Here is a 25254-nt window from a genome sequence, read left to right as displayed (position 1 = left end):
TGGATTTAGATTTAGCTAAGCCATCAGGGGCCATGTAACTAAATGTTAAATGTTCAAAACCAGAATCAAAAGCTGAATTTTGCCAGCAAATCATGCATTTTGGTCTGTCGCCTTGATGTGTTATTTTCCTCAAAATTAGTACTTAAAGGATAGGTAAGACAAACAGGGCAGAGATCCAAAAGCAGTCAGCACTCATTAAATATCAGCATACAAATCTATTCATCATTCCACATTATATATACACTTTATGCCACTGGATGCTTTCTAGCAGCCTTGTAGTGATAAACAGAGTCAGAATCTGGACCCCCAGTACGACGATGGTAACTGTCCCTATCAGGCCTTCGTGCTGCTCAATCCAGCGAGAGATCCCACCCAGACAACCACCTAGGAAGATCACACTCTGAGCAGTAAACTCATCCAGCAGCTGGGCTCCTACACCACACTGAGAGTTCCACACAGTGCCGTTCTCCAAAGGGTCAATGCAGCATGTAGCAGGAACCCCGCATGACAGCACGCCCGGAGCTGAGCAGTTGTAATATCTGAGGAAAGGAAAGGAAAACTTAAAAAAGTACAGTATGTTCAGTTTTTCTGTCCAACAACACACTGAGAAGCATTTTTTGCTTTTCAAGGCATTCCTACATCATGAGGAATAAGTTATGATGTACTTTTTATTTATAAATACCCGAGTTAGTCACACTCTACTCACATGTTGATCTCCCAGTCACGGTAGTTATCTGCTCCACAGCACTGCAGATTAAACTGAATCTCGTCTGTGATAAACCTCAGATCCAGATCATCCTGGTAGCGCGCCATGGCAGCTAACATCCCTGACCGCAGGACTCCTCTAACCTGATCTTGTAGACTGTAGGCCATAATGGCGGTTAGCACCTGTGCTGTGATGAGCACCAGCACAACTGCGGAGAACAGCTTCAGTAAGCAGCAGTTCTCTCTTAAGGCACCAACGCAGCCTGACAGGCAAAGCATAGTTAGCACCATACCCATAGTCACAAGTATCAGCATCGGGTCGGTGCCTATACTGCCAATCTTCTCCTTGGCAAATGACTCTTTGCTGATGAGGCCCCACATCCCTAAACCAAGGACCACCAGGCCTAGAACTGTGAACACCAGATTGCATAGGAACAGGAAGTATTTTAGAAAATAGTCCATCAAAGAATAACTGTAGTAGGGTTGGATCCTTGAGAATACAAGGCTATCGTCCTCCTCTCCATTGTTTGTCCCTCCTTGGTGAAACTCAGTGGTCACATGGGCAACCTCCTCAGCATCTTCCTTTGCAGAGCCCGCCTTCAGACACAGAGAAAAGCATCTAAATACCATACCTATAAGAGTGAAGTGCATAAAGAACCAGACAGAAGTTTAAACATGGCCCCTTACCTTTGGTATAAGCGGACTAGACTCATTCTGTGTGGTGTCCCTCCGCAACCAGGGCAAAGGGATACTTCTTATCAGCATATATCTCCTCATGTTGTCAACCACTGGGAGATGATCCTCCCTGTGCTTTTAGCTGGTCAGAATGACACAAACTGAAGTGGAGCATAGGGGAGCATTTGCTACAGTAAGAACAGAGGAGCATGTGAGCTGAGGTGCAGTAACTATGCTGTGTTTAGCTCCTGGCTGTGAAGCGTGGGATTTCTTCATCATGTGAGAGTCACAGTTAGGGGATTAGACGGTTATCGGAGTGTGTGTGTGTGTGTGTGTGTGTGTGTGAGAGAGAGAGAGAGAGAGAGAGAGAGAGAGAGAGAGACTCGCACAAGAGGCTTTTGATGTGAGGTTTACTCACATAAACCACAAAGTTTTAAACCATTATTGTTATGTAATGATTTGATTCTACTTGGAAAAGACAAAGTGGGTGGTCAAAGAAAGAATGCATGTCCATTTTAAAAAAAAAAAAAAGTTAAACCTTGAAATAGTGAAACTGAATTTTATGACAAAAACTCAACAGACTTTAGACTCAGTGTGTCACTTCGCACCTGTAGCTAATTTGAATACTCCATACCAAGACATCATGACTAAGTACCCGTGTAGCTATATAATTAGCTGTAGCTGTATTAATATACAGTTATGTTACAACAAATACACATTTTAACCAACTTTGCAATCACCAACACCATTTTTTTAAAACTCCTGGTAGATTAGTAATATTTCTGGCCCTAACTATTCACACATCTGACTATTCATTTATTTCATCCTACTCCATTGACAGCCTCTGGCACTGAAAATGATGATTATTACCGTATTAACAGATACTGCCTTTATCTGCTTAAAAGGTCAAATGTCATCAATGCAGATCAGATCTAACATCCGAGAAATATACTTGTTATCATGTGAGGCTGTTTGTTGTCAGTTTTTCTCAGTTTCATTGCTGGAACAGTTATGGCTGATTGTCAGCTGGCCTTGTATAACTTATCTTGTCAGTTGGAATATAGCAACATAATTCAAAATCTATAATCTCCCACAACCTCTTATGGTATACAGCACCTGTCTTTTGTTGTAGTGAGAAAAAGTGATCCAGGCTTGTTATCAGTTGCATATTACTGGCTCCTGCAAGGCTATTCACTCTGTTTTAGCAGAAAAAAATACTCACAGACATACACACACATTAAATATGAATTTTTATATATTGTTCCTTTTCTGTGTTTTAGCCACATCAACACTGAGCATAATTATTCTGTGATCATTTCTGTTCATTTCTTATGCCTGTTTGTTTTTACTAACTTTATTGCAAAACTATTCACCATAGATGTTATGATGTTTCCCATGATGCAGTATGAAAATCTCTGATGGTGTAGACAGGACTACATGCCAGAAAACTATAAATACACATAATTATACCAATACTTTATTGCAGTTGTTGTTTGTAATAATCACACTAATAGTTGATGAGTTGTACATATTGTTATTAACAATTTATGCTGATATTAACACTGTGTTAGCCACAATTTTAATGTAGTGATGCAGTTCCTCACTGTGACCACTGGAGGGCAGTGAACCCTTGAGATTCTAAACACACTCAGGTCAACCATCTTTGCACCAAGCAGGCACTTTTCCAATTTAAGTCAAAGGTCACACACTGGCAAACCTTTGAAAAACCACACCTTCAACCTTCAACAGATCAGGTATTGTCTTGTTTATGTGGTGCCTCTTATTCAAGAACCACCTTTTGTTCAGAGTAATTCACTATGAAGACAGCATTTCTGCAATTCTGCATGCAGTCACCATGCCCAGCCCAAATGAGCATGTTAATCTCAATGAATGATGCATGCATCTGTTGGTCCAGTCAGTCACAAGATGCATCATCTCAGCAACTGTCATCAAAAGCAGATCAGCATTGTAGGGACTACAATGCTTGAACTTGATGCAAAATGATTCCTTCCCTCCTGTAAGGCTCATCAGGCTATGTGTCTTCGTGGTCATCTGTCTCCTTCTGCGTTGGAAACATGGGAATCCTCAGGGTGCACCTTCTGTTTGGCAACAGAGTTGATATATTTCAGTTTAACATGTCTCTGATAAAGTCATTATAGAGTAATGCGCTGCTGTGAGTCAATAAAAAGTATCATGTGAGAGAGCACATGTGACGGTGAGTTAAGAAACAGAGAGAGAGAGAGAAGCCAGTTTATCTCACTCTCTGGCTGCAGGTCCACTGCTGTCATTCTTTCCTCTGCCTGTGCTGGACTGGGCTGCAGGGAGCTGGAAGGCAGTCAGTCTACTGCTGCAGACAGAGCCTGAGATTGACTGGTGGTGGGCTCCAGGAGGTGTGGCTTTAGTCCCGCCACAAATCTGTTTCCACAGTAATGGGTATTAACAGAAAAACAAATTGTGATTTGTTATACTCATTCCTGAACTGCCAGATTACTTTCTGTGGATAGTTCATAATAGTTTCACACTAGCATGCTTTTGCCTGCCTGACAGTGCAGATACAACTTTGTCTCTATGAAAATATATTTATACACACAGTATTACTAGTTTGCACCAGCAAATACCAGATAAACATGTGTGGAGTGCCTGCATTCAATGCTTTAAAATAACACATTAAGTGATGGGCAGCAACTAAGTAAATTTACTCTGTACTTGACTAAACTACTTCCATTTTATGCTACTTCATATTTCATACTACTCCGCTTCATTTCACAGGTACTATTTATTTGGCAGCTGTAGTTACTGTTTACTTTGAAGATCAAGTCTTGCATACAAGATCAGCTCAATTTGATACATTGCTATATATTAAACTACCCAACCACATATAAAAGACACAAAAAAGTAAAAAAAAAAAAAAAGAGCTTCATTGCGACCAGCTACACATAAGACGCTGTAAAATTAGAAGCAATAATGATCCAGTTAAAAAATATAATATTGACAGGAATCATATGTTTACTTTTGATATTTTAAGTTCATTTTCCTGCTGATACTTTTGTACTTTTGATGCATGGCTTTTACTTGCAGTGGAGTGATTTTACCTTGAGTTATTGCTAATTTGCTTGATTCTCCACTGAACATAATGCAAGACACACACTTTCACAGTCAATAAACATTCTGATAGATTCAAAAGACATCCCCACACAAAAAGGCATTTATAAAACTCAACAAAAAATATTCCTTCAAACTGAACCAAAAAAAAAAAACAAAAAACAGGGAAGCATGATTACATGATTATTAGAAGTTGGATGTCAAGTGTTTTTTTTTTTTTTTTTTACATTCTTTTACAAATCTCACTGTTTCCTTGTTTATAAATCTTTTGACGGGATAGGATAAATAGAACATTTAGTTCCAACTCTTTGAAAGGAATCCAACTCCCTGTGTTGTGTTGTCAGCACTGAGGATGTATGGTATTGATGGAATAATGTTCATCCTACTTGCAACATACAGTACAGTATAGTCTCTGTGAGCTTAAAGTTGGTGCAGATGGCAGGGAGTGTTGCCCAGTCGGATTCCTTTTCAGCAGCGTACTAGTGTTGTGTAATATATCAATACAACAGCCTGCAGACATCAGCAGGATGGAGCAGCATTCACAGTCTTTCCATTTTAAAAGGTGCTCCAAATAGAATAAGGAGCTGTAATCTGGAATAGATCAGATCTGGAATTTCTTGTGACAAAAGAAGATGAGAAAAGGTAGAAGTGAAAAGGAAAACCATTGCTTGTGCCCAGTATTTAAAAATGAAGGAAAATGTGCTTTACTGATCTATATTTTTTTTGGAGGGGGTCCAGCTGCACTTGCCTGTCCGAAACTGTCCAGATTATAGATATATTGAAAGAATCTGAAACAAAACTAAAGACTTGTTGTTTCTCCCTCCATCAACAGTATGATTATTTCTATGTACATATCTGGTTTCATCAAAGCTTTATGTCAAAGATTTATGTCAAACCTAATGGATTAAATCAGGCAACTTCTTATTTGAGTTATGGCCGTGGGCGGTTTTCGGTTGAAGGGATCTCTTGGGACCTGTATATAATACGTAACGGCTGTTTTAAAATTGGCTAGACACTCATCAACAAAGCAGACATACGCAGGATCTGCTGCTGCATGAAGAATAAAATGGTATTTTATTAAAAATTTTGACAACGAAGAACATATACTTTCATTTTCTTATTTTCAGCTTCATCAAATACATGTGGCTCTTCAGGTTTCGACAGTTAAAGGGACCATTGCTGGCTTCGTCTGTCGTAGCCCAGATGTTGAGCAGATTGTATTACAGTAGGCAGTAAGAATGCTTGGCTCGATCAATACTGCTACATCAAACACCTCCTCTGGATCGGTGCCTACAGGGAGTACAGTTGCCCACACTGCTCACACCAGCAAAAAGATATGTGGAGGACAGATGGAGCACATACAGGGGATTATCAGAACCTCCCATTCAGGCTCTGTGAGTTATTTATCATTGTAGCAGATGCATAGGCTGCAAGACACACAGGGTTAAGCATGAAGATTTGCCTTTAGTGCCATGTTATGTCTGTACATATGCATGTAGCAGTGTGCATGCATGTGGAAGGAGCAGTGTGTCACCGCCCTGCATCTCTGAAGTGGGTGGGAGCAGGTGGGGGGAAAGGCTCCGGGAGTTTGGGGAGGCAGTTATAAGAGAGTGCTGCCCAGGTCATGTTTTCTCAGTTGTCACTGTGGAAGGATTGTACCACAGTGATTTGCTGCTGTGACCTGGAGAGACCCCTGGCACTACTTCACGGAAAGGTATAGTAAAACCCACTGCCAATATGACTAAACTTGAAATTCCTTTCACTCTGTTTCACCTACAGGGCAGTAAATCTAGGTCAAGATAGATTAGAGAAGAATAAATTTCCTCAAATATAGGCATGTGTCAGTCTTACTTCGGAAAATCATAAAATGCCATAATGTGGATGAAAAAAACCTTCTTAAATTTAGAAAAACAAAGTTCTTTGAGTTATTAGCAGAAGCTGCTAAATATATTAATACATTTACAGTGGAATTTTAACTTTGTCAGCAGGTATAAGAGGTTTTTTTTTGTTTCTCAGCATGTCTGTATTTCTGCTTATGCCAGGTGATGAACATTAGGATGAAGGGGGTTCTGGTCCTTTTCTGCATGATCTCGACATGCAGAGCTCAGAAATGGAAACAGGAAACCTCACCTTGGGACCCTAAAGGTCAGGGACGATGTGCCGTCATGCTTGGTTTTCCACAATCTGTAAATGATTATCATAAATGTTACATTTCGAAAGCAATTGAATCCAGGATCCTTCACCTTTCAGGTCATGACTAAATAAATTTCCGTGTCTAGTAGAACCCACCGATGCCAAGACGTGCTCAAACCTTACACAGGTACTGGACAACTGGAAATTTGCCATTCTAACCCAAGTGAAAGACCTGCTGATCAATGACCACTCCTCTGTCCTTCCTGAGTACAGCAGGTGAGTCACACTGGCTTCTGATCTGACTGTAACTGTGCTGTAGTGATGATAGTACAGACAAACACACTAAAACAAGAAGAAAAAAACAAATGTTGAGTAAGAGAGAGGTTTAATGTGCAAGAATAACAGAATAACAGTGACGTCAATGAACAATTTATTATTCCTCACAGTCATGTGAACTTAGTAGCTAACTCTTTGCTCTTTGCATAACCACAGACCTATCACAGCCAGTATAACGATCCACATTTGCTCTGGTCAACACAAAGCCAACTCTGCTTTGTAATGACCTCACTTTGGAGACAGTGCCAACAGAAAACGGGAAATGTTGCAGCCTTGTGTTCTGGTGTTTCTGGCAGACATTGCTTCAAGTTGCTGATCCTTGATTAGGCCCATGATACCAACAACAGATAACATGTGTAGAAGTGTGTTTAATATGGACACTCTCCAGTAATAGAGTGAATAGCATCCTCAGTTCTTGCTTAAATTTGGGCCAAAAAACAACTATTTTTATACTTCTTTTGGGGGACTTCCATTCTTTATGCCTGTTATCCTGATGTTTCCTGCAGATGATGGGACTGTTTCTGCTTAACTGCATGTCATGACTTTGTTCATGTTGCCAATTGACTTGATTCTTCTCTTGGTAATTGTTTGCCCATAAACAATGCTGCTATTTCATGTGGGCTTGTGGAACATTGCAGTGCCAAAGTTATGTGACAAGCCATTCGAATGTTGAAACCATTTATTCATTTGTACTTTCCCAAATATCTCTGCGTTTATCCAGGATCCAGCCTCTGTCAGATGCTCTGGGAGACCTCTACAAGCAATTTAACACACTCAAAGATGAGCTCGGGGCGCTCACCGCAAAGCTTGACAGAGTGGAGGCTTTTGTGGATGACCTCAAGGATGGTAGATCCAGGCTGCCTCAGCGACCCATACAAAGGATTCACCCCAATGTTGGTCTGAGGTCTCCAATGCGAGCACAGATGAGGGTTCCTGACAGGAGGATTTTTACAAAGCCAACACCAATCAGAGTGAGAAGGAGAGGACAACAGAGACCTTAGACCTGTTGCCTTTATGGCTTTTGTCTAGTATCAGTGCTGATGTATTGCTGTGAACAAGAGTTGATATGTTTATATATTTTCAGAAGAAGATGAGTGAGAAGATGAGAAGAGTTTTATTATTTTATTGATGAGTGTGATGTGAGAAAGGGTCACATAAATAAGGCTGCATGGCGTAGACACGATGATAGACCTCTATATTATTACCAGTAAATCTCCCTTTCTGTACAAAGTCACTTTGAACCACAAGGTGGCAGCATTTATCAATTTATCAACTGTCATCCTGCCGCTCTATACATTATAATAGCAATAGCTGGACTTAATGTTACATAATGGCTGAAAATGTTGTCTAATGCAGTACATAGATACTTTTTTCACATTGATTAACATTGTATGGCATTTGTTTGTATTGCTTGATATATTTGGACTATGTTACCTAATTCATTATTAAAAACAGACTCATATTAATCAACTGGTACTTTGTAAATGGACTGCACTAATACAACACTTTTCAACCTCAGAAGTACAAAATGCTTTACAATGTTCCCCTCATTCACACACTCACACACTAGTGGTGGTGCTAGACAACACATCAGGAGCAATTTGGTAAGTTTAGTGTCTCGCTCAAAGACACTTTAACATGTAGACAGAAGGAGCCAGAGATTGAACCTCCAACGCTGTGCCACATCTGCCACCAGTACCGATGGAATACAACAGCATGGATAACATACAAAAGTTTTCAAACAGACTTTTTAATTTATTTTATATTCTTTTCAAATTGGTTTACAAAAGTATATTAAGCAAAAATATTGGCTTAATAATTTTTCCTGTCTGTCAGCACAAGCAAGATTGAAGCAAATCCTGTTTCTGACATCTTGATGGGTTTTGGAGAGCATAAACAGTGTGAATCTTGTCCTTGTTCCAACATAAAGAAATAAATAAGCAGTTTTTGATGTACAGTAACAACACTGTACAAAGTTTATTTGATTCCGGACAGCTGCAAAATTCACTCAGTATAATGAACATGAAAAGCTAATGAGAGGTAACTAACCATCATGATGATTTGATAAAATGAAAGATGTTTTACCCTGGAGATTAAAAATAAACTAACAAAGTAACAAATGCTTGACAATAAAACTGCAGCTTGTCTTATGCAGATCATGATATTCTTACATTGAACCATGAAAGTTTTTGCCTACTCTGACAATAATGGAGCAAAACTGAATTACCTAATTAATATTTTTTTATCTGGTATACACATAAAATGAGTAACAACTGAAACTGAGTTTTCATCCTTGATCAGTGAAGCATCACCTCTCTCCTCCTCCCTCTCTTTCTTCCCAGGATGCACCTACAGGTCTCCTCTCCTTATTTATAGCTCCATGTAAATGAAGAGGTCAAGTGTCAGCTCTCTGAATTAAAATCATTCAGACACTTTACCTTTTAGTCTGTCAATTATGTGCATGTGTGCTGAACCAGAGCTTGCATCCTGCAATAAATGTCTCCTGTTGACTTATTAGAAACTTGTAAGTTACAAGATGGTGATTTTTTTTTATAAAACTCTAATTACAATAAGCAAAATGTTTCAAAGGTCTAAATCTTTCATGCATGATGATCCATTACTATTTGCAGGGTTTTTTCTCACATCATGACATTATTGTATTTTATAAATAAAAGTTTACTTGATAAGTTTACTTGACTACATTGACAATAGTGAATAATGACATTTCCCTCCACAGATGAAAAGAGACAAACAAATATCAAAAATCGTGCAGATTGAACCAAAGCTCCTCCTCCTGTCAGTTACTCTCAGTTTCAGTGTTGTATTAAACTGCTTCTCCAGCACCCCCTCTCCTCCATCCTCCAGACCCTCTAATCTGTCAGCAGTAAGCTCACTTTCAACATGCTGGGGACCCTCTGCACTCTCATCACTGCTCTAACATGTAAGGAAGCTGACTTACTGCAGCTTTGACCTCATGTTGGATTCATCAGTCTGTGTGTTTCTCTTGACTCCATGTGGTGTGACGGTGGTGACACAGAAGCCTCCTGTTGTGACAGTGAGGAAAGGAGAGACAGTCACCATGGACTGTAACCTGGGAACTGTTACTGATGAATCAGCTCGCTGGTATAAACAGATACCAGGAGGAGTTCCTCAGTATGTGCTGAAGTTCCATCATGACTTTAGCTCGGTATATCATGGCTCTGGTTTCTCTTCTCCCAAATTCACATCTAATCATCAGTCAATGACAGATTATCGACTGATCATCAACGGTGTTAAAGGGGGAGACTCAGCAGTCTATTACTGTGAAACATGGGACAACTCTGCTGAGGAAAAAGTATCACAGTGATTTACACTGTGATAAAAACCTCCTAACTAAATACTGCTTTTTGAGTCTCTTACAGATGTTATCTGATAGTAAAGACATAAAATACTATGTATAACAACGGAAAGAAGAGATAGTCTCCATGGACTGTAATCTGGGAACTGTTACTAACAGTGGTGTTCGCTGGTATAAACAGATTCCAGGAGGAGTTCCTCAGTTTGTATTGTATTTTATTCACACTGCAAGCTCTCCAACATATGGCTCTGGTTTCTCTTCTCCCAAATTCACATCTAATCACCAGTCAACATCAGATTATCGACTGATCATCAACAATGTGGAGGAGGGAGACTCAGCAGTCTATTACTGTGAAACATGGGACGAATCTGTGAATGAGAAGGCATCACAATGATTTACGCCATGACAGAAACCTCTTCACTAAACACTTCTGCTTTTTGAGTCTCTGGCACATAACAACTGCAATTCACAATATTTTTTTTCAAACATGTTCTTGTTCAATTCTCTTTGTCGATTCTAACTATGATCTTTCCAACATTATATTCACTTGTGCTTTTCATTATGCTTAAATAATAAAAAAGCCAAGCACCAGTGAGTGCACCCCACCTTCATCCACTATATCCGACATTTTGATATAAATCAGGCTTAAATGCTACTGTATCTTCCCACTAAACATGTTTAAGTAATTGGAAGTTTACTGTTCTCAACCCCAAAACATGATAAAAACTTTCCTGAGTGAAATCCTCTAATACAGAGGTAGTGATAATTGTTACAGTCCTAGGTGCAGTAAAAATGACAGTAATCTAATTGTGAAGCTAAAACAAAACAAAATGAAAAAGTGACTTACAACAGATCATCTAGAAACAGAGATTCCTGTTTAAGAATTTAGACGTGTGAAGATACTGACATGAGAAATACAATATGCTCATAAAAAACAAAAGGGAAGCAATTTATTGTGTAACTGAATAATTTGAGAATAAACCACATATCTGATGTAGTACATTGATGAATGAAAACTGTGCTCTCACCTTCCCAACATAATGAAACATATGTTTTCAGAACAGTTTTTATTGGATTCTCACATTCTGCTTTCTGAGTCACTGACACATCCGCACTGAGTGTGAAGCAATGAACCAAAACTCTCTGTAACTTCCTATATACACAATTTTTTTTTTTTAAAAACTCCCAAATCTTCTTCATGCATTCTCACGATTTCTTACAATAAGGTAACAGTAATCTAACTACATGCATCCTGCATTCATGGGACAGACCCTTACTGACACACAGCTGTTGCTGAAACAAACAGTTCATTCAAATGCAGCTAAAACATGAGCAGATCATTGCTATATTAATGTAACAACAGATACTCTAAAATAGATACAGAGATTCTTGATTTGATTTATGATCATTTTGGATTATTAGCAAACATGTTTGCTTGGTGAGAGAAATATTTAGAAGAATAAAAATACTGAGATGAGAGTTTACTCAATACCCTGCTTATTATAGAACAGTGTTTGCTGCATATAAAATACAACTTTGGGAGAACATGAAAAAATAAATTGATAAAAACAAAACAATTATGATATATTTATCATGTGGTCAATGTAATCTAATGAATATCTAATAATTAACACAGGAATTTAAATAGAATTAATCTGATATCACCCTTAGAGTAGATAATACTCACACAACAACAGGTTTTCATGAACAACAGTAGTTATACAATATTGTTTAATGAGAAATTATTTAATGTGACACTGCAAACATGATGTAGGTGATTTTTCAACGAAAACCGTGTTGAGTGTTGAAACTCCTCCTCCTCCACTTCTCCTCTCCTCAGTGTCTTTATAAGCTTCAGTCTATCTTCTCCTCACACTCCAACCCTGCTCACCTCTCAGCTGGACAGTAAGGAACGTTTACACCACACACTGACAACATGCTGGGGACCCTCTGCACTCTCATCACTGCTCTAACATGTAAGATATTCTTCTGATTCTTTTTATATTCATATTTTCAGGCTGAAACCTTTTAACTCATGTGTTTTTCTGTGTTTGTTGACAGATGTTGATGCAGCGAAAGTTGTGACCCAGACGCCCGCTGTCCACACAGTTTCTACAGGACAAGAAGTTGTTCTCAACTGCAACATTCAGAGAGATGATGGATATTATGTCAGCTGGCATAAACAGGTTCCTGGTCAAGCTCCTCAGTATGTTCTGAGTTTTTACCATTCTCACAGTTCACCCAACTTTGGAACAGGATTCTCCTCAGACCGATTCAACTCTAGATCTTCATCAAAAATAGATTATCAGTTCATCATTAAGCGGGCAGAGGCAGGAGACTCTGCAGTCTATTACTGTCAAACACGGGACAGCTCTGCTAATGAGGGAGTATCACAGTGATTTACTCTGTGACAAAAACCTCTTCACAAAGTACTTCTGCTTTTTGAGTCTCTCACACATCAATTAATGTTCTCTGTAGCTACATGAGACTTTAAAGATCAATACAAACCAGTTTCATCAATCTGTTCTTAAAAAAACTCTCATTTCATGTAAAAGTTTAGTGGCTGATCTCATGAAGAGATAATTAAACTCAGTGTTTGTTGTTTTTTCCTTTTCATTTGCACTGGACAATGCAATGCAAAGACATTGATTAATGATGAACAAATATAAGCATAGAGATTTATTCTTGACTTTGGGGACACATGTATGTGAGAAATATCTTAAACAGTCGGGGAACAGCTCAGTAAGTGGACCTTGCTTTTAGATCATTTAACAGAAGAAACAATGATTTCTCTAAAAACACTTCATTTAACACAGGACATAATAAACAGCCTGATGAGTCCTCTGTTGCACGAGCAATTTTCTGTGTAATTACTTCTTTTTGATTATTTTAATTGGTTTGAATAAAATTTGATGTTTGAAGATGACTTTTGGAGGAAGCAAGTTAAACATACAATGATTTTTATATCACCCTGCACTCAATAATACCCACATAAACTTTGCTGCCTTGTGTGAGTGATGCATTTATGAAGGAAAACATTTCCACCATCATCCCTCTTTATTCAATGATGATATTTAGACTTTTAACATCAACATGAAAACAAAATGATGCAACAGAAGATTCAGAATCAATCCTCAAGTCCAGCAGTGTTTTGGAATATAAACAGAGTGATGAAGAGAATAAGATGTTGACAGTGAAAGTTGGTCTCAACAGGATGTTTCAGTTTCACTCCCCTCATTAGTGAGAGTCAGGAGGTTTTTGTACAGCCATGTGTACAAACTGAATCACTGTGGTATTCGGACAAGGCACCAAGCTGATCGTGACAAGTAAGTACTTTTAAACTGATCATAAAACAAGATAGATTTATTGTTTTTGATGCATATTAAGAGAAAATAATCAATGTATGTGTGACTTGTTGTTGTATTTCTTTCAGTGAATAATAGATTCATCTTGTACTTTAGTTATTTAGATACTAAACTATGTGTTTGAAGGCAAACGAAATATCTGTAAACAATCACAATTTTTTAAATCCACAAATATTTTTATGTTATTTTATGTTTGAGGCATTTTAAAGAGTTTTTTCTTTTTTTTTTATTTAAATATTCTGACGAGATTTAACCTTGTAAAGGCATTCTAGCTACAGGTTTGTAAGGTTATCTGTCAAAATGATTTTACATCATGATACTGATAGTAAATTACTGTGCTTGTGTTATTTAATTACTTATCTTCTAAAGTTTGATGGTGATTTTGAATTTATCTGAACTTTATATTGGCTGTTTAAAAATAAATATGTATTTTTCTTTGATGCTCAGACACCACTAAAGCAAAGTGACTACTGATATATTAGAATTTAATTTTTTGACTGAAATTATTTCAGTAGAATTCAAATACCATTTTGTGCTTGTGGATTTGTTTCCAATATGAAACATTATACAGAGATAATGATTGAATTTCTGAGTTTGTGATTGATAAATGTTTTTGCCATTTAAAATGTTTAGTTTTTTTACTTCATCAGCATGATTGTTATATATTGTCAAAACAATGAATGAATTAATATGTTACAGTACTGTTACTGTCATTATTTGTGTTACTGATTTGATGTATAACTGTCCTTCATGTATTTTCAGGCTCCAGCCTCTCTCCTCCTGTCCTGACAGTCTTCCCTCCGTCCAGTGCTGAGCTCCAGTCCAACAAAGCCACTCTGGTCTGTCTGTCCAGTCAGTCTGTGCCTTTTGCAGATGTGACCTGGTTGTCTGCTGGGAGTCCAGTGAGCAGTGGGATCTCTAGCAGCACCGCTGTTCAGCAACCAGACCAGACTTTCCAAATCAGCAGCTATCTGTCCATCCAGACGTCAGACTGGAACATGGACAAGGTTTACACATGTAAAGTGTCTTTGGGCTCCCAGACTTCAGAGAAGAACATCAACAAGTCAAAGTGTCCCGCTGAAGAATAGTAGAGGACCAGAATGAGCATTTAAAATCTGTTTCTTTACTGTTTGTGCTGTTTGCTCATAACAAGGTTTAGATGTTAGAAAAGATGTGTCTGCATGCTTGTAATAAATGTTGTGACAGTTAGGTGGAGGTGTTGTATCGGCTTTGCATTTGGTACATTTTCCAAGACTTCTTTAATTAAATAAAAGCATTGTGATATAAAAAATGGTTTGTATTCATTTGTTCTCATGAAAAATTGAAAAACAATTTTAACTGAACTGTAATAACTGTAACCTTCACTAGATTTTATTTTTCTTCTGATGTTCATCTCACTGATATTTACAGTTAATCCAGAACACACAGATGACATTTAAGAATTTTATATTGTTGTCAGGTTTAAATGTGCAATAAATGCATAAGAAGGAACAAACTTGATTAATAATTCTTTATTTTGTTTTAGTAATTTGCAACAGTTGAGATGTTAGAAAAATCTGATAAACTATGTAGAAACTGAAACTGAGTTTTCATCCTTCGTCAGTGAAGCGTCACTTCTCTCCTCCTTCTCTTCTTAACCAGGATGCACCTGCAGGCCTCCTCTACTTATTTCAGAGGGAACTGTCTCTGACTGAAAACACACTTATGTTTTATTTATTGTCATTCAGTCAATCAAAGACAGTCAACCTCTATTCTGTTCATATACGCATGTGTGCAGTTTCAGAGCTTATATCCTGCAACAAATGTCTCTTTTTTACTTGTGAAAAACTTGTAAATTAGAGGATGATTTTTCATAAAAGTCTAACTAGAAAAATGTTTTAAACATTTCCAAAACTTTCATGCGTGAATCTCATCATTTATGTAAAGATCAAACCAAAGCTCCTCCTCCTGTCAGTCACTCTCAGTTTCAGTGTTGTATTAAATTGCTCCTCCAGCACCTCCTCTCCTCATCCTCCAAACCCTCTCATCTGTCAGCAGTAAGCTCACTTTCCAAGTTACAAGGCCATTCTCAGCACACACTGACAACATGCTGGGGACCCTCTGCACTCTCATCACTGCTCTAACATGTAAGGAGGCTGACTTACTGCAGCTTTGACCTCATGTTGGATTCATCAGTCTGTGTGTTTCTCTTGACTCCGTGTCATCTTGTTGTTTCCAGGTGTGAGTGGTGTGACGGTGGTGACACAGAAGCCTCCTGTTGTGACGATGAGGAAAGGAGAGACAGTCACCATGGACTGTAACCTGGGAACTGTTACTAATGAACGAGCTTGGTGGTATAAACAGAGTCCAGGAGGAGTTCCTCAGTTTGGGCTGAGGTTCCGTCATGACTATAGCTCTGTAGTATACGGCTCTGGTTTCTCTTCTCCCAAATTCACATCTACTCATCAATCAAAATCAGATTATCGTTTGATCATCAACAATGTGGAGGAGGGAGACTCAGCAGTCTATTACTGTAAAACATGGGACACCTCTGTGAGTGAGAACGCATCACAGTGATTTACACTGTGACAAAAACCTCCTCACTGAATACACTCACTTCTGCTTTTGATGCTGTAAGAACGTTCACTAAATATGAAACCATCCATTAACCAAAGCCGTATCCAATTGACCCATGTTACATGAGAAAATATTTCTAAAGTATGTCTCTACTTTATTCTACACAACAACAGTAAAAGTAATAGTTTACATGAATCCATCTTTTCACTACTACAAACATTCACCCCTGCAGTGTTGAAAGGAAGCTGTTACAATAACAGATTGTGGTTTAATCTTCACAAATAAAAGCAGCTTTAGACTGAAACCATGTTTGTGATCACACAATAAAAAAATGCCCAAATATCTGTATTGAAGAAAATGATCCAACTACACCTTCAGTATAATGTGTTTGTTCATCTAGCGGAGCTTTAATGCACATAACTTGACAACCATCTTAGATTTTTATGGTTTAGGTTTTAAACCATTAGATTTATGATTTTCTTTGTTTTCAGGCTTAAGTTTGAAACAACTGAACTCAATCAAAAGGGTCATTTTTTTCTCAGACTAAACAAAATGGAGATATTATTATAAAAATGTATAGAACCACTTTTTTATCTGCAACACTTTCTGTGACTTACCAATGATGAGTGACTGCGTCAATTCAAATATTTCTGTTTTGTCTAACATGTGAGATGTTTTATAGTAGTGGTTGATGATAGAGTGATCATCTCGTCTGCTTCTCTTGATGACAAATGACCATGTTGGCTTTTATTGTTATGAATAAGTGATGTGAGTATGGAGACACATGTCATCAAAACACCTTTATAATGAAAAATAGATATATGATCAACAACAACAGCAGTAACGCTTTTTGCCATGAAATAATTTGTCAATGTGATATGAAACCACATATGTGATGTAGGAGATTCATAAATGAAAACAGTGTTGAGTGTTGAAACTCCTCCTCCACTTCTCCTCTCCTCAGTGTCTTTATAAGCTTCAGTCTCTCTTCTCCTCACACTCCAACCCTGCTCACCTCTCAGCTGGACAGTAAGGGACGTTTACACCACACACTGACAACATGCTGGGGACCCTCTGCACTCTCATCACTGCTCTAACATGTAAGATATTCTTCTGATTCCTCTTATATTTCATATTTTCAGGCTGAAACCTTTTAACTCATGTGTTTTTCTGTGTTTGTTGACAGATGTTGATGCAGCAAAAGTTGTGACCCAGACGCCTGCTGTCCACACAGTTTCTACAGGACAAGAAGTTGTTCTCAACTGCAACATTCAGAGAGATGATGTATATTATGTCAACTGGTATAAACAGGTTCCTGGTAAAGCTCCTCAGTATGTTCTGAGTTTTTACCATGAGGACAGTTCACCCAGCTTTGGAACAGGATTCTCCTCAGACCGATTCAACTCTAGATCCTCATCAAACATAGATTATCAGTTCATCATTAAGCGGGCAGAGGCAGGAGACTCTGCAGTCTATCACTGTCACACATGGGACAACTCTGCTAATGAGGAAGTATCACAGTGATTTACTCTGTGACAAAAACCTCTTCACAAAGTACTTCTGCTTTTTGAGTCTCTCACACATCAACTAATGTTCTCTGTAGCTACATGAGACTTTAAAGATCAATACAAACCAGTTTCATCAATCTGTTCTTAAAAAAACACTCATTTCATGTAAAAGTTTATTGGCTGATCTCATGAAGAGATAATTAAACTCAGTGTTTGTTGTTTTTTCCTTTTCATTTGCACTGGACAATGCAATGCAAAGACATTGATTAGTGATGAACAAATATAAGCATAGAGATTTATTCTTGACTTTGGGGACACATGTATGTGAGAAATATCTTAAACAGTCGGGGAACAGCTCAGTAAGTGGACCTTGCTTTTAGATCATTTAACAGAAGAAACAATGATTTCTCTAAAAACACTTCATTTAACACAGGACATAATAAACAGCCTGATGAGTCCTCTGTTGCACGAGCAATTTTCTGTGTAATTACTTCTTTTTGATTATTTTAATTGGTTTGAATAAAATTTGATGTTTGAAGATGACTTTTTGAGGAAGCAAGTTAAACATACAATGATTTTTATATCACCCTGCACTCAATAATACCCACATCAACTTTGCTGCCTTGTGTGAGTGATGCATTTATGAAGGAAAACATTTCCACCATCATCCCTCTTCATTCAATGATGATATTTGGACTTTTAACATCAACATGAAAACAAAATGATGCAACAGAAGATTCAGAATCAATCCTCAAGTCCAGCAGTGTTTTGGAATATAAACAGAGTGATGAAGAGAATGAGATGTTGACAGTGAAAGTTGGTCTCAACAGGATGTTTCAGTTTCACTCCCCTCATTAGTGAGAGTCAGGAGGTTTTTGTACAGCCATGTGTACAAACTGAATCACTGTGGTATTCGGACAAGGCAGCAAGCTGATCGTGACAAGTAAGTACTTTTAAACTGATCATAAAACAAGATAGATTTATTGTTTCTGGTGTATATAAGAGAAAATAATCAATGTATGTGTTATTGACGATAATGGTTAATATGTTTTTCACTGAATTGTAGGTTAATTTTGTACTTCAGCTTTGTTAAACTATGTCTTTGAATGCAAAGACACAATATTTAAAATGTTTTTTACAAATACTCTAAAGTTGTGTGTATTTATGTTTAAGAGATGTGCAAGATTTTGCTTATTATTTACATTTAGTGAGAAGTTCTAACATTTTTCTAACATTGAAAAACACTGAATAATCTGCTAGAGGAATGTTATATTATCTGTCAAAAGTATTTTACATTATGATATCAATACTAAATTACTGTGCTTGTGTTGTTTAATTACTAATCTTCTAAAGTTTGATGGTGATTTTGAATTTATCTGAACTTTATATTGGCTGTTTAAAAATAAATATGTATTTTTCTTTGATGCTCAGACACCACTAAAGCAAAGTGACTACTGATCTATTAGAATTTAATTTTTTGACTGAAATTATTTCAGTAGAATTCAAATACCATTTTGTGCTTGTGGATTTGTTTCCAATATGAAAAATTATACAGAGATAATGATTGAATTTCTGAGTTTGTGATTGATAAATGTTTTTGCCATTTAAAATGTTTAGTTTTTTTACTTCATCAGCATGATTGTTATATATTGTCAAAACAATGAATGAATTAATATGTTACAGTACTGTTACTGTCATTATTTGTGTTACTGATTTGATGTATAATTGTCCTTCATGTATTTTCAGGCTCCAGCCTCTCTCCTCCTGTCCTGACAGTCTTCCCTCCGTCCAGTGCTGAGCTCCAGTCCAACAAAGCCACTCTGGTCTGTCTGTCCAGTCAGTCTGTGCCTTTTGCAGATGTGACCTGGTTGTCTGCTGGGAGTCCAGTGAGCAGTGGGATCTCTAGCAGCACCGCTGTTCAGCAACCAGACCAGACTTTCCAAATCAGCAGCTATCTGTCCATCCAGACATCAGACTGGAACATGGACAAGGTTTACACATGTAAAGTGTCTTTGGGCTCCCAGACTTCAGAGAAAAACATCAACAAGTCAAAGTGTCCCGCTGAAGAATAGTAGAGGACCAGAATGAGCATTTAAAATCTGTTTCTTTACTGTTTGTGCTGTTTGCTCATAACAAGGTTTAGATGTTAGAAAAGATGTGTCTGCATGCTTGTAATAAATGTTGTGACAGTTAGGTGGAGGTGTTGTATCGGCTTTGCATTTGGTACATTTTCCAAGACTTGTTTAATTAAATAAAAGCATTGTGATATAAAAAATGGTTTGTATTTATTTGTTCTCATGAAAAATTTTAAAACAATTTTAACTGAACTGCAATAACTGTAACCTTCACTAGATTTTATTTTTCTTCTGATGTTCATCTCACTGATATTTACAGTTAATCCAGAACACACAGATGACATTTAAGAATTTTATATTGTTATCGGGTTTAAGTGTGAGATAAATGCATAAGAAGGAACAAACTTGATTAATATTTCTTTATTTTGTTTGAGTAATTTGCAACAGTTGAGATGTTAGAAAACTCTGATAAACTATGTAGAAACTGAAACTGAGTTTTCATCCTTCATCAGTGAAGCGTCACTTCTCTCCTCCTTCTCTTCTTAACCAGGATGCACCTGCAGGCCTCCTCTACTTATTTCAGAGGGAACTGTCTCTGACTGAAAACACACTTATGTTTTATTTATTGTCATTCAGTCAATCAAAGACAGTCAACCTCTAATCTGTTCATATACGCATGTGTGCAGTTTCAGAGCTTATATCCTCCAACAAATGTCTCTTTTTTACTTGTGAAAAACCTGTAAATTAGAGGATGATTTTTCATAAAAGTCTAACTAGAAAAATGTTTTAAAAATTTCCAAAACTTTCATGCGTGAATCTCATCATTTATGTAAAGATCAAACCAAAGCTCCTCCTCCTGTCAGTCACTCTCAGTTTCAGTGTTGTATTAAATTGCTCCTCCAGCACCTCCTCTCCTCATCCTCCAAACCCTCTCATCTGTCAGCAGTAAGCTCACTTTCCAAGTTACAAGGCCATTCTCAGCACACACTGACAACATGCTGGGGACCCTCTGCACTCTCATCACTGCTCTAACATGTAAGGAGGCTGACTTACTGCAGCTTTGACCTCATGTTGGATTCATCAGTCTGTGTGTTTCTCTTGACTCCATGTCATCTTGTTGTTTCCAGGTGTGAGTGGTGTGACGGTGGTGACACAGAAGCCTCCTGTTGTGACGCTGAGGAAAGGAGAGACAGTCACCATGGACTGTAACCTGGGAACTGTTACTAATGTACAAGCTTGCTGGTATAAACAGATTCCAGGAGGAGTTCCTCAGTATGTTCTGAGGTTCCGTTATGACTATAGCTCTGTAGTATACGGCTCTGGTTTCTCTTCTCCCAAGTTCACATCTAATCATCAATCAAAATCAGATTATCGACTGATCATCAACAATGTGGAGGAGGGAGACTCAGCAGTCTATTACTGTAAAACATGGGACAGCTCTGTGAGTGAGTACGCATCACAGTGATTTACACCGTGACAAAAACCTCCTCACTGAATACACTCACTTCTGCTTTTGATGCTGTAAGAATGTTCACTAAATGTGAAACCATCCATTAACCAAAAGCTTGCTATATAAGGAACTAACTTAATATTTTCAAAGTATGTCTCTACTTTATTCTACACAACAACAGTAAAAGTAATAGTTTACATGAATCCATCTTTTCACTACTACAAACATTCACCCCTGCAGTGTTGAAAGGAAGCTGTTACAATAACAGATTGTGGTTTAATCTTCACAAATAAAAGCAGCTTTAGACTGAAACCATGTTTGTGATCACACAATAAAAAAATGCCCAAATATCTGTATTGAAAAAAATGATCCAACTACGCCTTCAGTATAATGTGTTTGTTCATCTAGCGGAGCTTTAATGCACATAACTTGACAACCATCTTAGATTTTTATGGTTTAGGTTTTAAACCATTAGATTTATGATTTTCTTTGTTTTCAGGCTTAAGTTTGAAACAACTGAACTCAATCAAAAGGGTCATTTTTTTCTCAGACTAAACAAAATGGAGATATTATTATAAAAATGTATAGAACCACTTTTTTATCTGCAACACTTTCTGTGACTTACCAATGATGAGTGACTGCGTCAATTCAACTATTTCTGTTTTGTCTAACATGTGAGATGTTTTATAGCAGTGGTTGATGATAGAGTGATCATCTCGTCTGCTTCTCTTGATGACAAATGACCATGTTGGCTTTTATTGTTATGAATAAGTGATGTGAGTATGGAGACACATGTCATCAAAACACCTTTATAATGAAAAATAGATATATGATCAACAACAACAGCAGTAACGCTTTTTGCCATGAAATAATTTGTCAATGTGATATGAAACCACATATGTGATGTAGGAGATTCATGAATGAAAACAGTGTTGAGTGTTGAAACTCCTCCTCCTCCACTTCTCCTCTCCTCAGTGTCTTTATAAGCTTCAATCTCTCTTCTCCTCACACTCCAACCCTGCTCACCTCTCAGCTGGACAGTAAGGGATGTTTACACCACACACTGACAACATGCTGGGGACCCTCTGCACTCTCATCACTGCTCTAACATGTAAGATATTCTTCTGATTCCTCTTATATTTCATATTTTCAGGCTGAAACCTTTTAACTCATGTGTTTTTCTGTGTTTGTTGACAGATGTTGATGCAGCGATAGTTGTGACCCAGACGCCCGCTGTCCACACAGTTTCTACAGGACAAGAAGTTGTTCTCAACTGCAACATTCAGAGATATGATGGAAATTCTGTCAACTGGTATAAACAGGTTCCTGGTAAAGCTCCTCAGTATGTTCTGAGTTTTCACCATGAGATCAGTTCACCCAACTTTGGAACAGGATTCTCCTCAGACAGATTCAACTCTAGATCTTCATCAAAAATAGATTATCAGTTCATCATTAAGCAGGCAGAGGCAGGAGACTCTGCAATCTATTACTGTAATACATGGGACGACTCTGCTGATGAGGACGTATCACAGTGATTTACTCTGTGACAAAAACCTCTTCACAAAGTACTTCTGCTTTTTGAGTCTCTCACACATCAACTAATGTTCTCTGTAGCTACATGAGACTTTAAAGATAAATACAAACCAGTTTCATCAATCTGTTCTTAAAAAAACACTCATTTCATGTAAAAGTTTAGTGGCTGATCACATGAAGAGATAATTAAACTCAGTGTTTGTTGTTTTTTCCTTTTCATTTGCACTGGACAATGCAATGCAAACACATTGATTAGTGATGAACAAATATAAGCATAGAGATTTATTCTTGACTTTGGGGACACATGTATGTGAGAAATATCTTAAACAGTCGGGGAACAGCTCAGTAAGTGGACCTTGCTTTTAGATCATTTAACAGAAGAAACAATGATTTCTCTAAAAACACTTCATTTAATACAAGACATAATAAACAGCCTGATGAGTCCTCTGTTGCACGAGCAATTTTCTGTGTAATTACTTCTTTTTGATTATTTTAATTGCTTTGAATAAAATTTGATGTTTGAAGATGACTTTTGGAGGAAGCAAGTTAAACATACAATGATTTTTATATCACCCTGCACTCAATAATACCCACATCAACTTTGCTGCCTTGTGTGAGTGATGCATTTATGAAGGAAAACATTTCCACCATCATCCCTCTTTATTCAATGATGATATTTAGACTTTTAACATCAACATGAAAACAAAATGATGCAACAGAAGATTCAGAATCAATCCTCAAGTCCAGCAGTGTTTTGGAATATAAACAGAGTGATGAAGAGAATAAGATGTTGACAGTGAAAGTTGGTCTCAACAGGATGTTTCAGTTTCACTCCCCTCATTAGTGAGAGTCAGGAGGTTTTTGTACAGCCATGTGTACAAACTGAATCACTGTGGTATTCGGACAAGGCACCAAGCTGATCGTGACAAGTAAGTACTTTTAAACTGATCATAAAACAAGATAGATTTATTGTTTCTGATGCATATTAAGAGAAAATAATCAATGTATGTGTGACTTGTTGTTGTACTTCTTTCAGTGAATAATAGATTCATCTTGTACTTTAGTTATTTAGATACTAAACTATGTGTTTGAAGGCAAATGAAATATCTGTAAACAATCACAATGTTTAAAATCCACAAATATTTTATGTTATTTTATGTTTGAGGCATTTTAAAGAGTTTTTTCTTTTTTTTTTAATTGAAATATTCTGACGAGATTTAACCTTGTAAAGGCATTCTAGCTACAGGTTTGTAAGGTTATCTGTCAAAATGATTTTACATCATGATACTGATAGTAAATTACTGTGCTTGTGTTATTTAATTAGTTATCTTCTAAAGTTTGATGGTGATTTTGAATTTATCTGAACTTAATATTGGCTGTTTAAAAATAAATATGTATTTTTCTTTGATGCTCAGACACCACTAAAGCAAAGTGACTACTGATATATTAGAATTTAATTTTTTGGCTGAAATTATTTCATTAGAATTCAAATACCATTTTGTGCTTGTGGATTTGTTTCCAATATGAAAAATTATACAGAAATAATGATTGAATTTCTGAGTTTGTGATTGATAAATGTTTTTGCCATTTAAAATGTTTAGTTTTTTTTACTTCATCAGCATGATTGTTATATATTGTCAAAACAATGAATGAATTAATATGTTACAGTACTGTTACTGTCATTATTTGTGTTACTGATTTGATGTATAATTGTCCTTCATGTATTTTCAGGCTCCAGCCTCTCTCCTCCTGTCCTGACAGTCTTCCCTCCGTCCAGTGCTGAGCTCCAGTCCAACAAAGCCACTCTGGTCTGTCTGTCCAGTCAGTCTGTGCCTTTTGCAGATGTGACCTGGTTGTCTGCTGGGAGTCCAGTGAGCAGTGGGATCTCTAGCAGCACCGCTGTTCAGCAACCAGACCAGACTTTCCAAATCAGCAGCTATCTGTCCATCCAGACTTCAGACTGGAACATGGACAAGGTTTACACATGTAAAGTGTCTGCGGGCTCCCAGACTTCAGAGAAAAACATCAACAAGTCAAAGTGTCCCGCTGAAGAATAGTAGAGGACCAGAATGAGCATTTAAAATCTGTTTCTTTACTGTTTGTGCTGTTTGCTCATAACAAGGTTTAGATGTTAGAAAAGATGTGTCTGCATGCTTGTAATAAATGTTGTGACAGTTAGGTGGAGGTGTTGTATCGGCTTTGCATTTGGTACATTTTCCAAGACTTGTTTAATTAAATAAAAGCATTGTGATATAAAAAATGGTTTGTATTTATTTGTGAAAAATGAAAAATTTAAAAACAGTTTTCATTGAACTGCAATAACTGTAACCTTCACTAGATTTTATTTTTCTTCTGATGTCCATCTCAATGATATTTACAGTTAATCCAGAACACACAGATGACATTTAAGAATTTTATATTGTTATCGGGTTTAAATGTGCAATAAATGCATAAGAAGGAACAAACTTGATTAATATTT

At 37.3% G+C, this 25254-nt stretch overlaps 5 protein-coding genes and 1 gene segment (V, D, J or C); 5 read left to right on the top strand and 1 right to left on the bottom strand.

Moving 5' to 3' along the window:
* Nucleotides 1-215: 215 nt before the first annotated feature.
* tspan10 (tetraspanin 10) lies at nucleotides 216-2137 on the bottom strand. Its single transcript, XM_067571009.1, has 3 exons — nucleotides 1393-2137; nucleotides 707-1302; nucleotides 216-539 (listed from the first exon to the last, which is right to left on the bottom strand). The coding sequence occupies exons 1-3, from the start codon at nucleotides 1480-1482 to the stop codon at nucleotides 233-235; spliced, it is 993 nt and encodes a 330-aa protein (XP_067427110.1). The 5' UTR covers nucleotides 1483-2137; the 3' UTR covers nucleotides 216-232.
* Nucleotides 2138-6053: 3916 nt separating this feature from the next.
* Nucleotides 6054-8417, top strand: LOC137168064 (uncharacterized). Of its 2 annotated transcripts, none has more exons than XM_067570507.1 (4): nucleotides 6054-6196; nucleotides 6525-6627; nucleotides 6762-6891; nucleotides 7673-8417. In XM_067570507.1, the coding sequence occupies exons 1-4, from the start codon at nucleotides 6107-6109 to the stop codon at nucleotides 7950-7952; spliced, it is 603 nt and encodes a 200-aa protein (XP_067426608.1). In that variant the 5' UTR covers nucleotides 6054-6106; the 3' UTR covers nucleotides 7953-8417. The 2 variants fall into 2 exon arrangements, with proteins under 2 accessions (XP_067426608.1, XP_067426609.1); XM_067570508.1 differs by having other exon boundaries at nucleotides 6055-6196; nucleotides 6765-6891.
* Nucleotides 8418-9852: 1435 nt separating this feature from the next.
* Nucleotides 9853-10682, top strand: LOC137168322 (immunoglobulin lambda variable 5-52-like). The segment is given in 4 exon segments: nucleotides 9853-9895; nucleotides 9963-10285; nucleotides 10353-10365; nucleotides 10402-10682. Coding segments are annotated over 4 exon segments (660 nt in total).
* A 1487-nt stretch (nucleotides 10683-12169) lies between these two features.
* Nucleotides 12170-14848, top strand: LOC137201032 (immunoglobulin lambda-1 light chain-like). Its single transcript, XM_067615854.1, has 4 exons — nucleotides 12170-12264; nucleotides 12350-12679; nucleotides 13585-13614; nucleotides 14416-14848. Exons 1-4 carry the CDS (start codon nucleotides 12225-12227, stop codon nucleotides 14739-14741), a joined length of 726 nt encoding a protein of 241 aa, XP_067471955.1. The 5' UTR covers nucleotides 12170-12224; the 3' UTR covers nucleotides 14742-14848.
* Nucleotides 14849-15686: 838 nt separating this feature from the next.
* On the top strand, nucleotides 15687-25035 carry LOC137201031 (immunoglobulin lambda-1 light chain-like). 2 transcript variants are annotated; one of them, XM_067615852.1, is made up of 4 exons: nucleotides 15687-15779; nucleotides 15872-16201; nucleotides 23675-23704; nucleotides 24507-25035. In XM_067615852.1, exons 1-4 carry the CDS (start codon nucleotides 15740-15742, stop codon nucleotides 24830-24832), a joined length of 726 nt encoding a protein of 241 aa, XP_067471953.1. In that variant the 5' UTR covers nucleotides 15687-15739; the 3' UTR covers nucleotides 24833-25035. The 2 variants fall into 2 exon arrangements, with proteins under 2 accessions (XP_067471953.1, XP_067471954.1); XM_067615853.1 differs by lacking the exons at nucleotides 15687-15779; nucleotides 15872-16201 and adding exons at nucleotides 20714-20827; nucleotides 20920-21249.
* Nucleotides 17213-19992, top strand: LOC137201033 (immunoglobulin lambda-1 light chain-like). The gene is made up of 4 exons (XM_067615856.1): nucleotides 17213-17309; nucleotides 17396-17732; nucleotides 18626-18660; nucleotides 19464-19992. Exons 1-4 carry the CDS (start codon nucleotides 17270-17272, stop codon nucleotides 19787-19789), a joined length of 738 nt encoding a protein of 245 aa, XP_067471957.1. The 5' UTR covers nucleotides 17213-17269; the 3' UTR covers nucleotides 19790-19992.
* Nucleotides 25036-25254: the final 219 nt, after the last annotated feature.

Source organism: Thunnus thynnus, chromosome 17, assembly GCF_963924715.1.
Source record: "Thunnus thynnus chromosome 17, fThuThy2.1, whole genome shotgun sequence".
Taxonomy (NCBI): domain Eukaryota; kingdom Metazoa; phylum Chordata; class Actinopteri; order Scombriformes; family Scombridae; genus Thunnus; species Thunnus thynnus.
The sequence above is the reverse complement of the archived record's forward strand: the minus strand, read 5'-3'. Positions and strand labels throughout refer to the sequence as shown.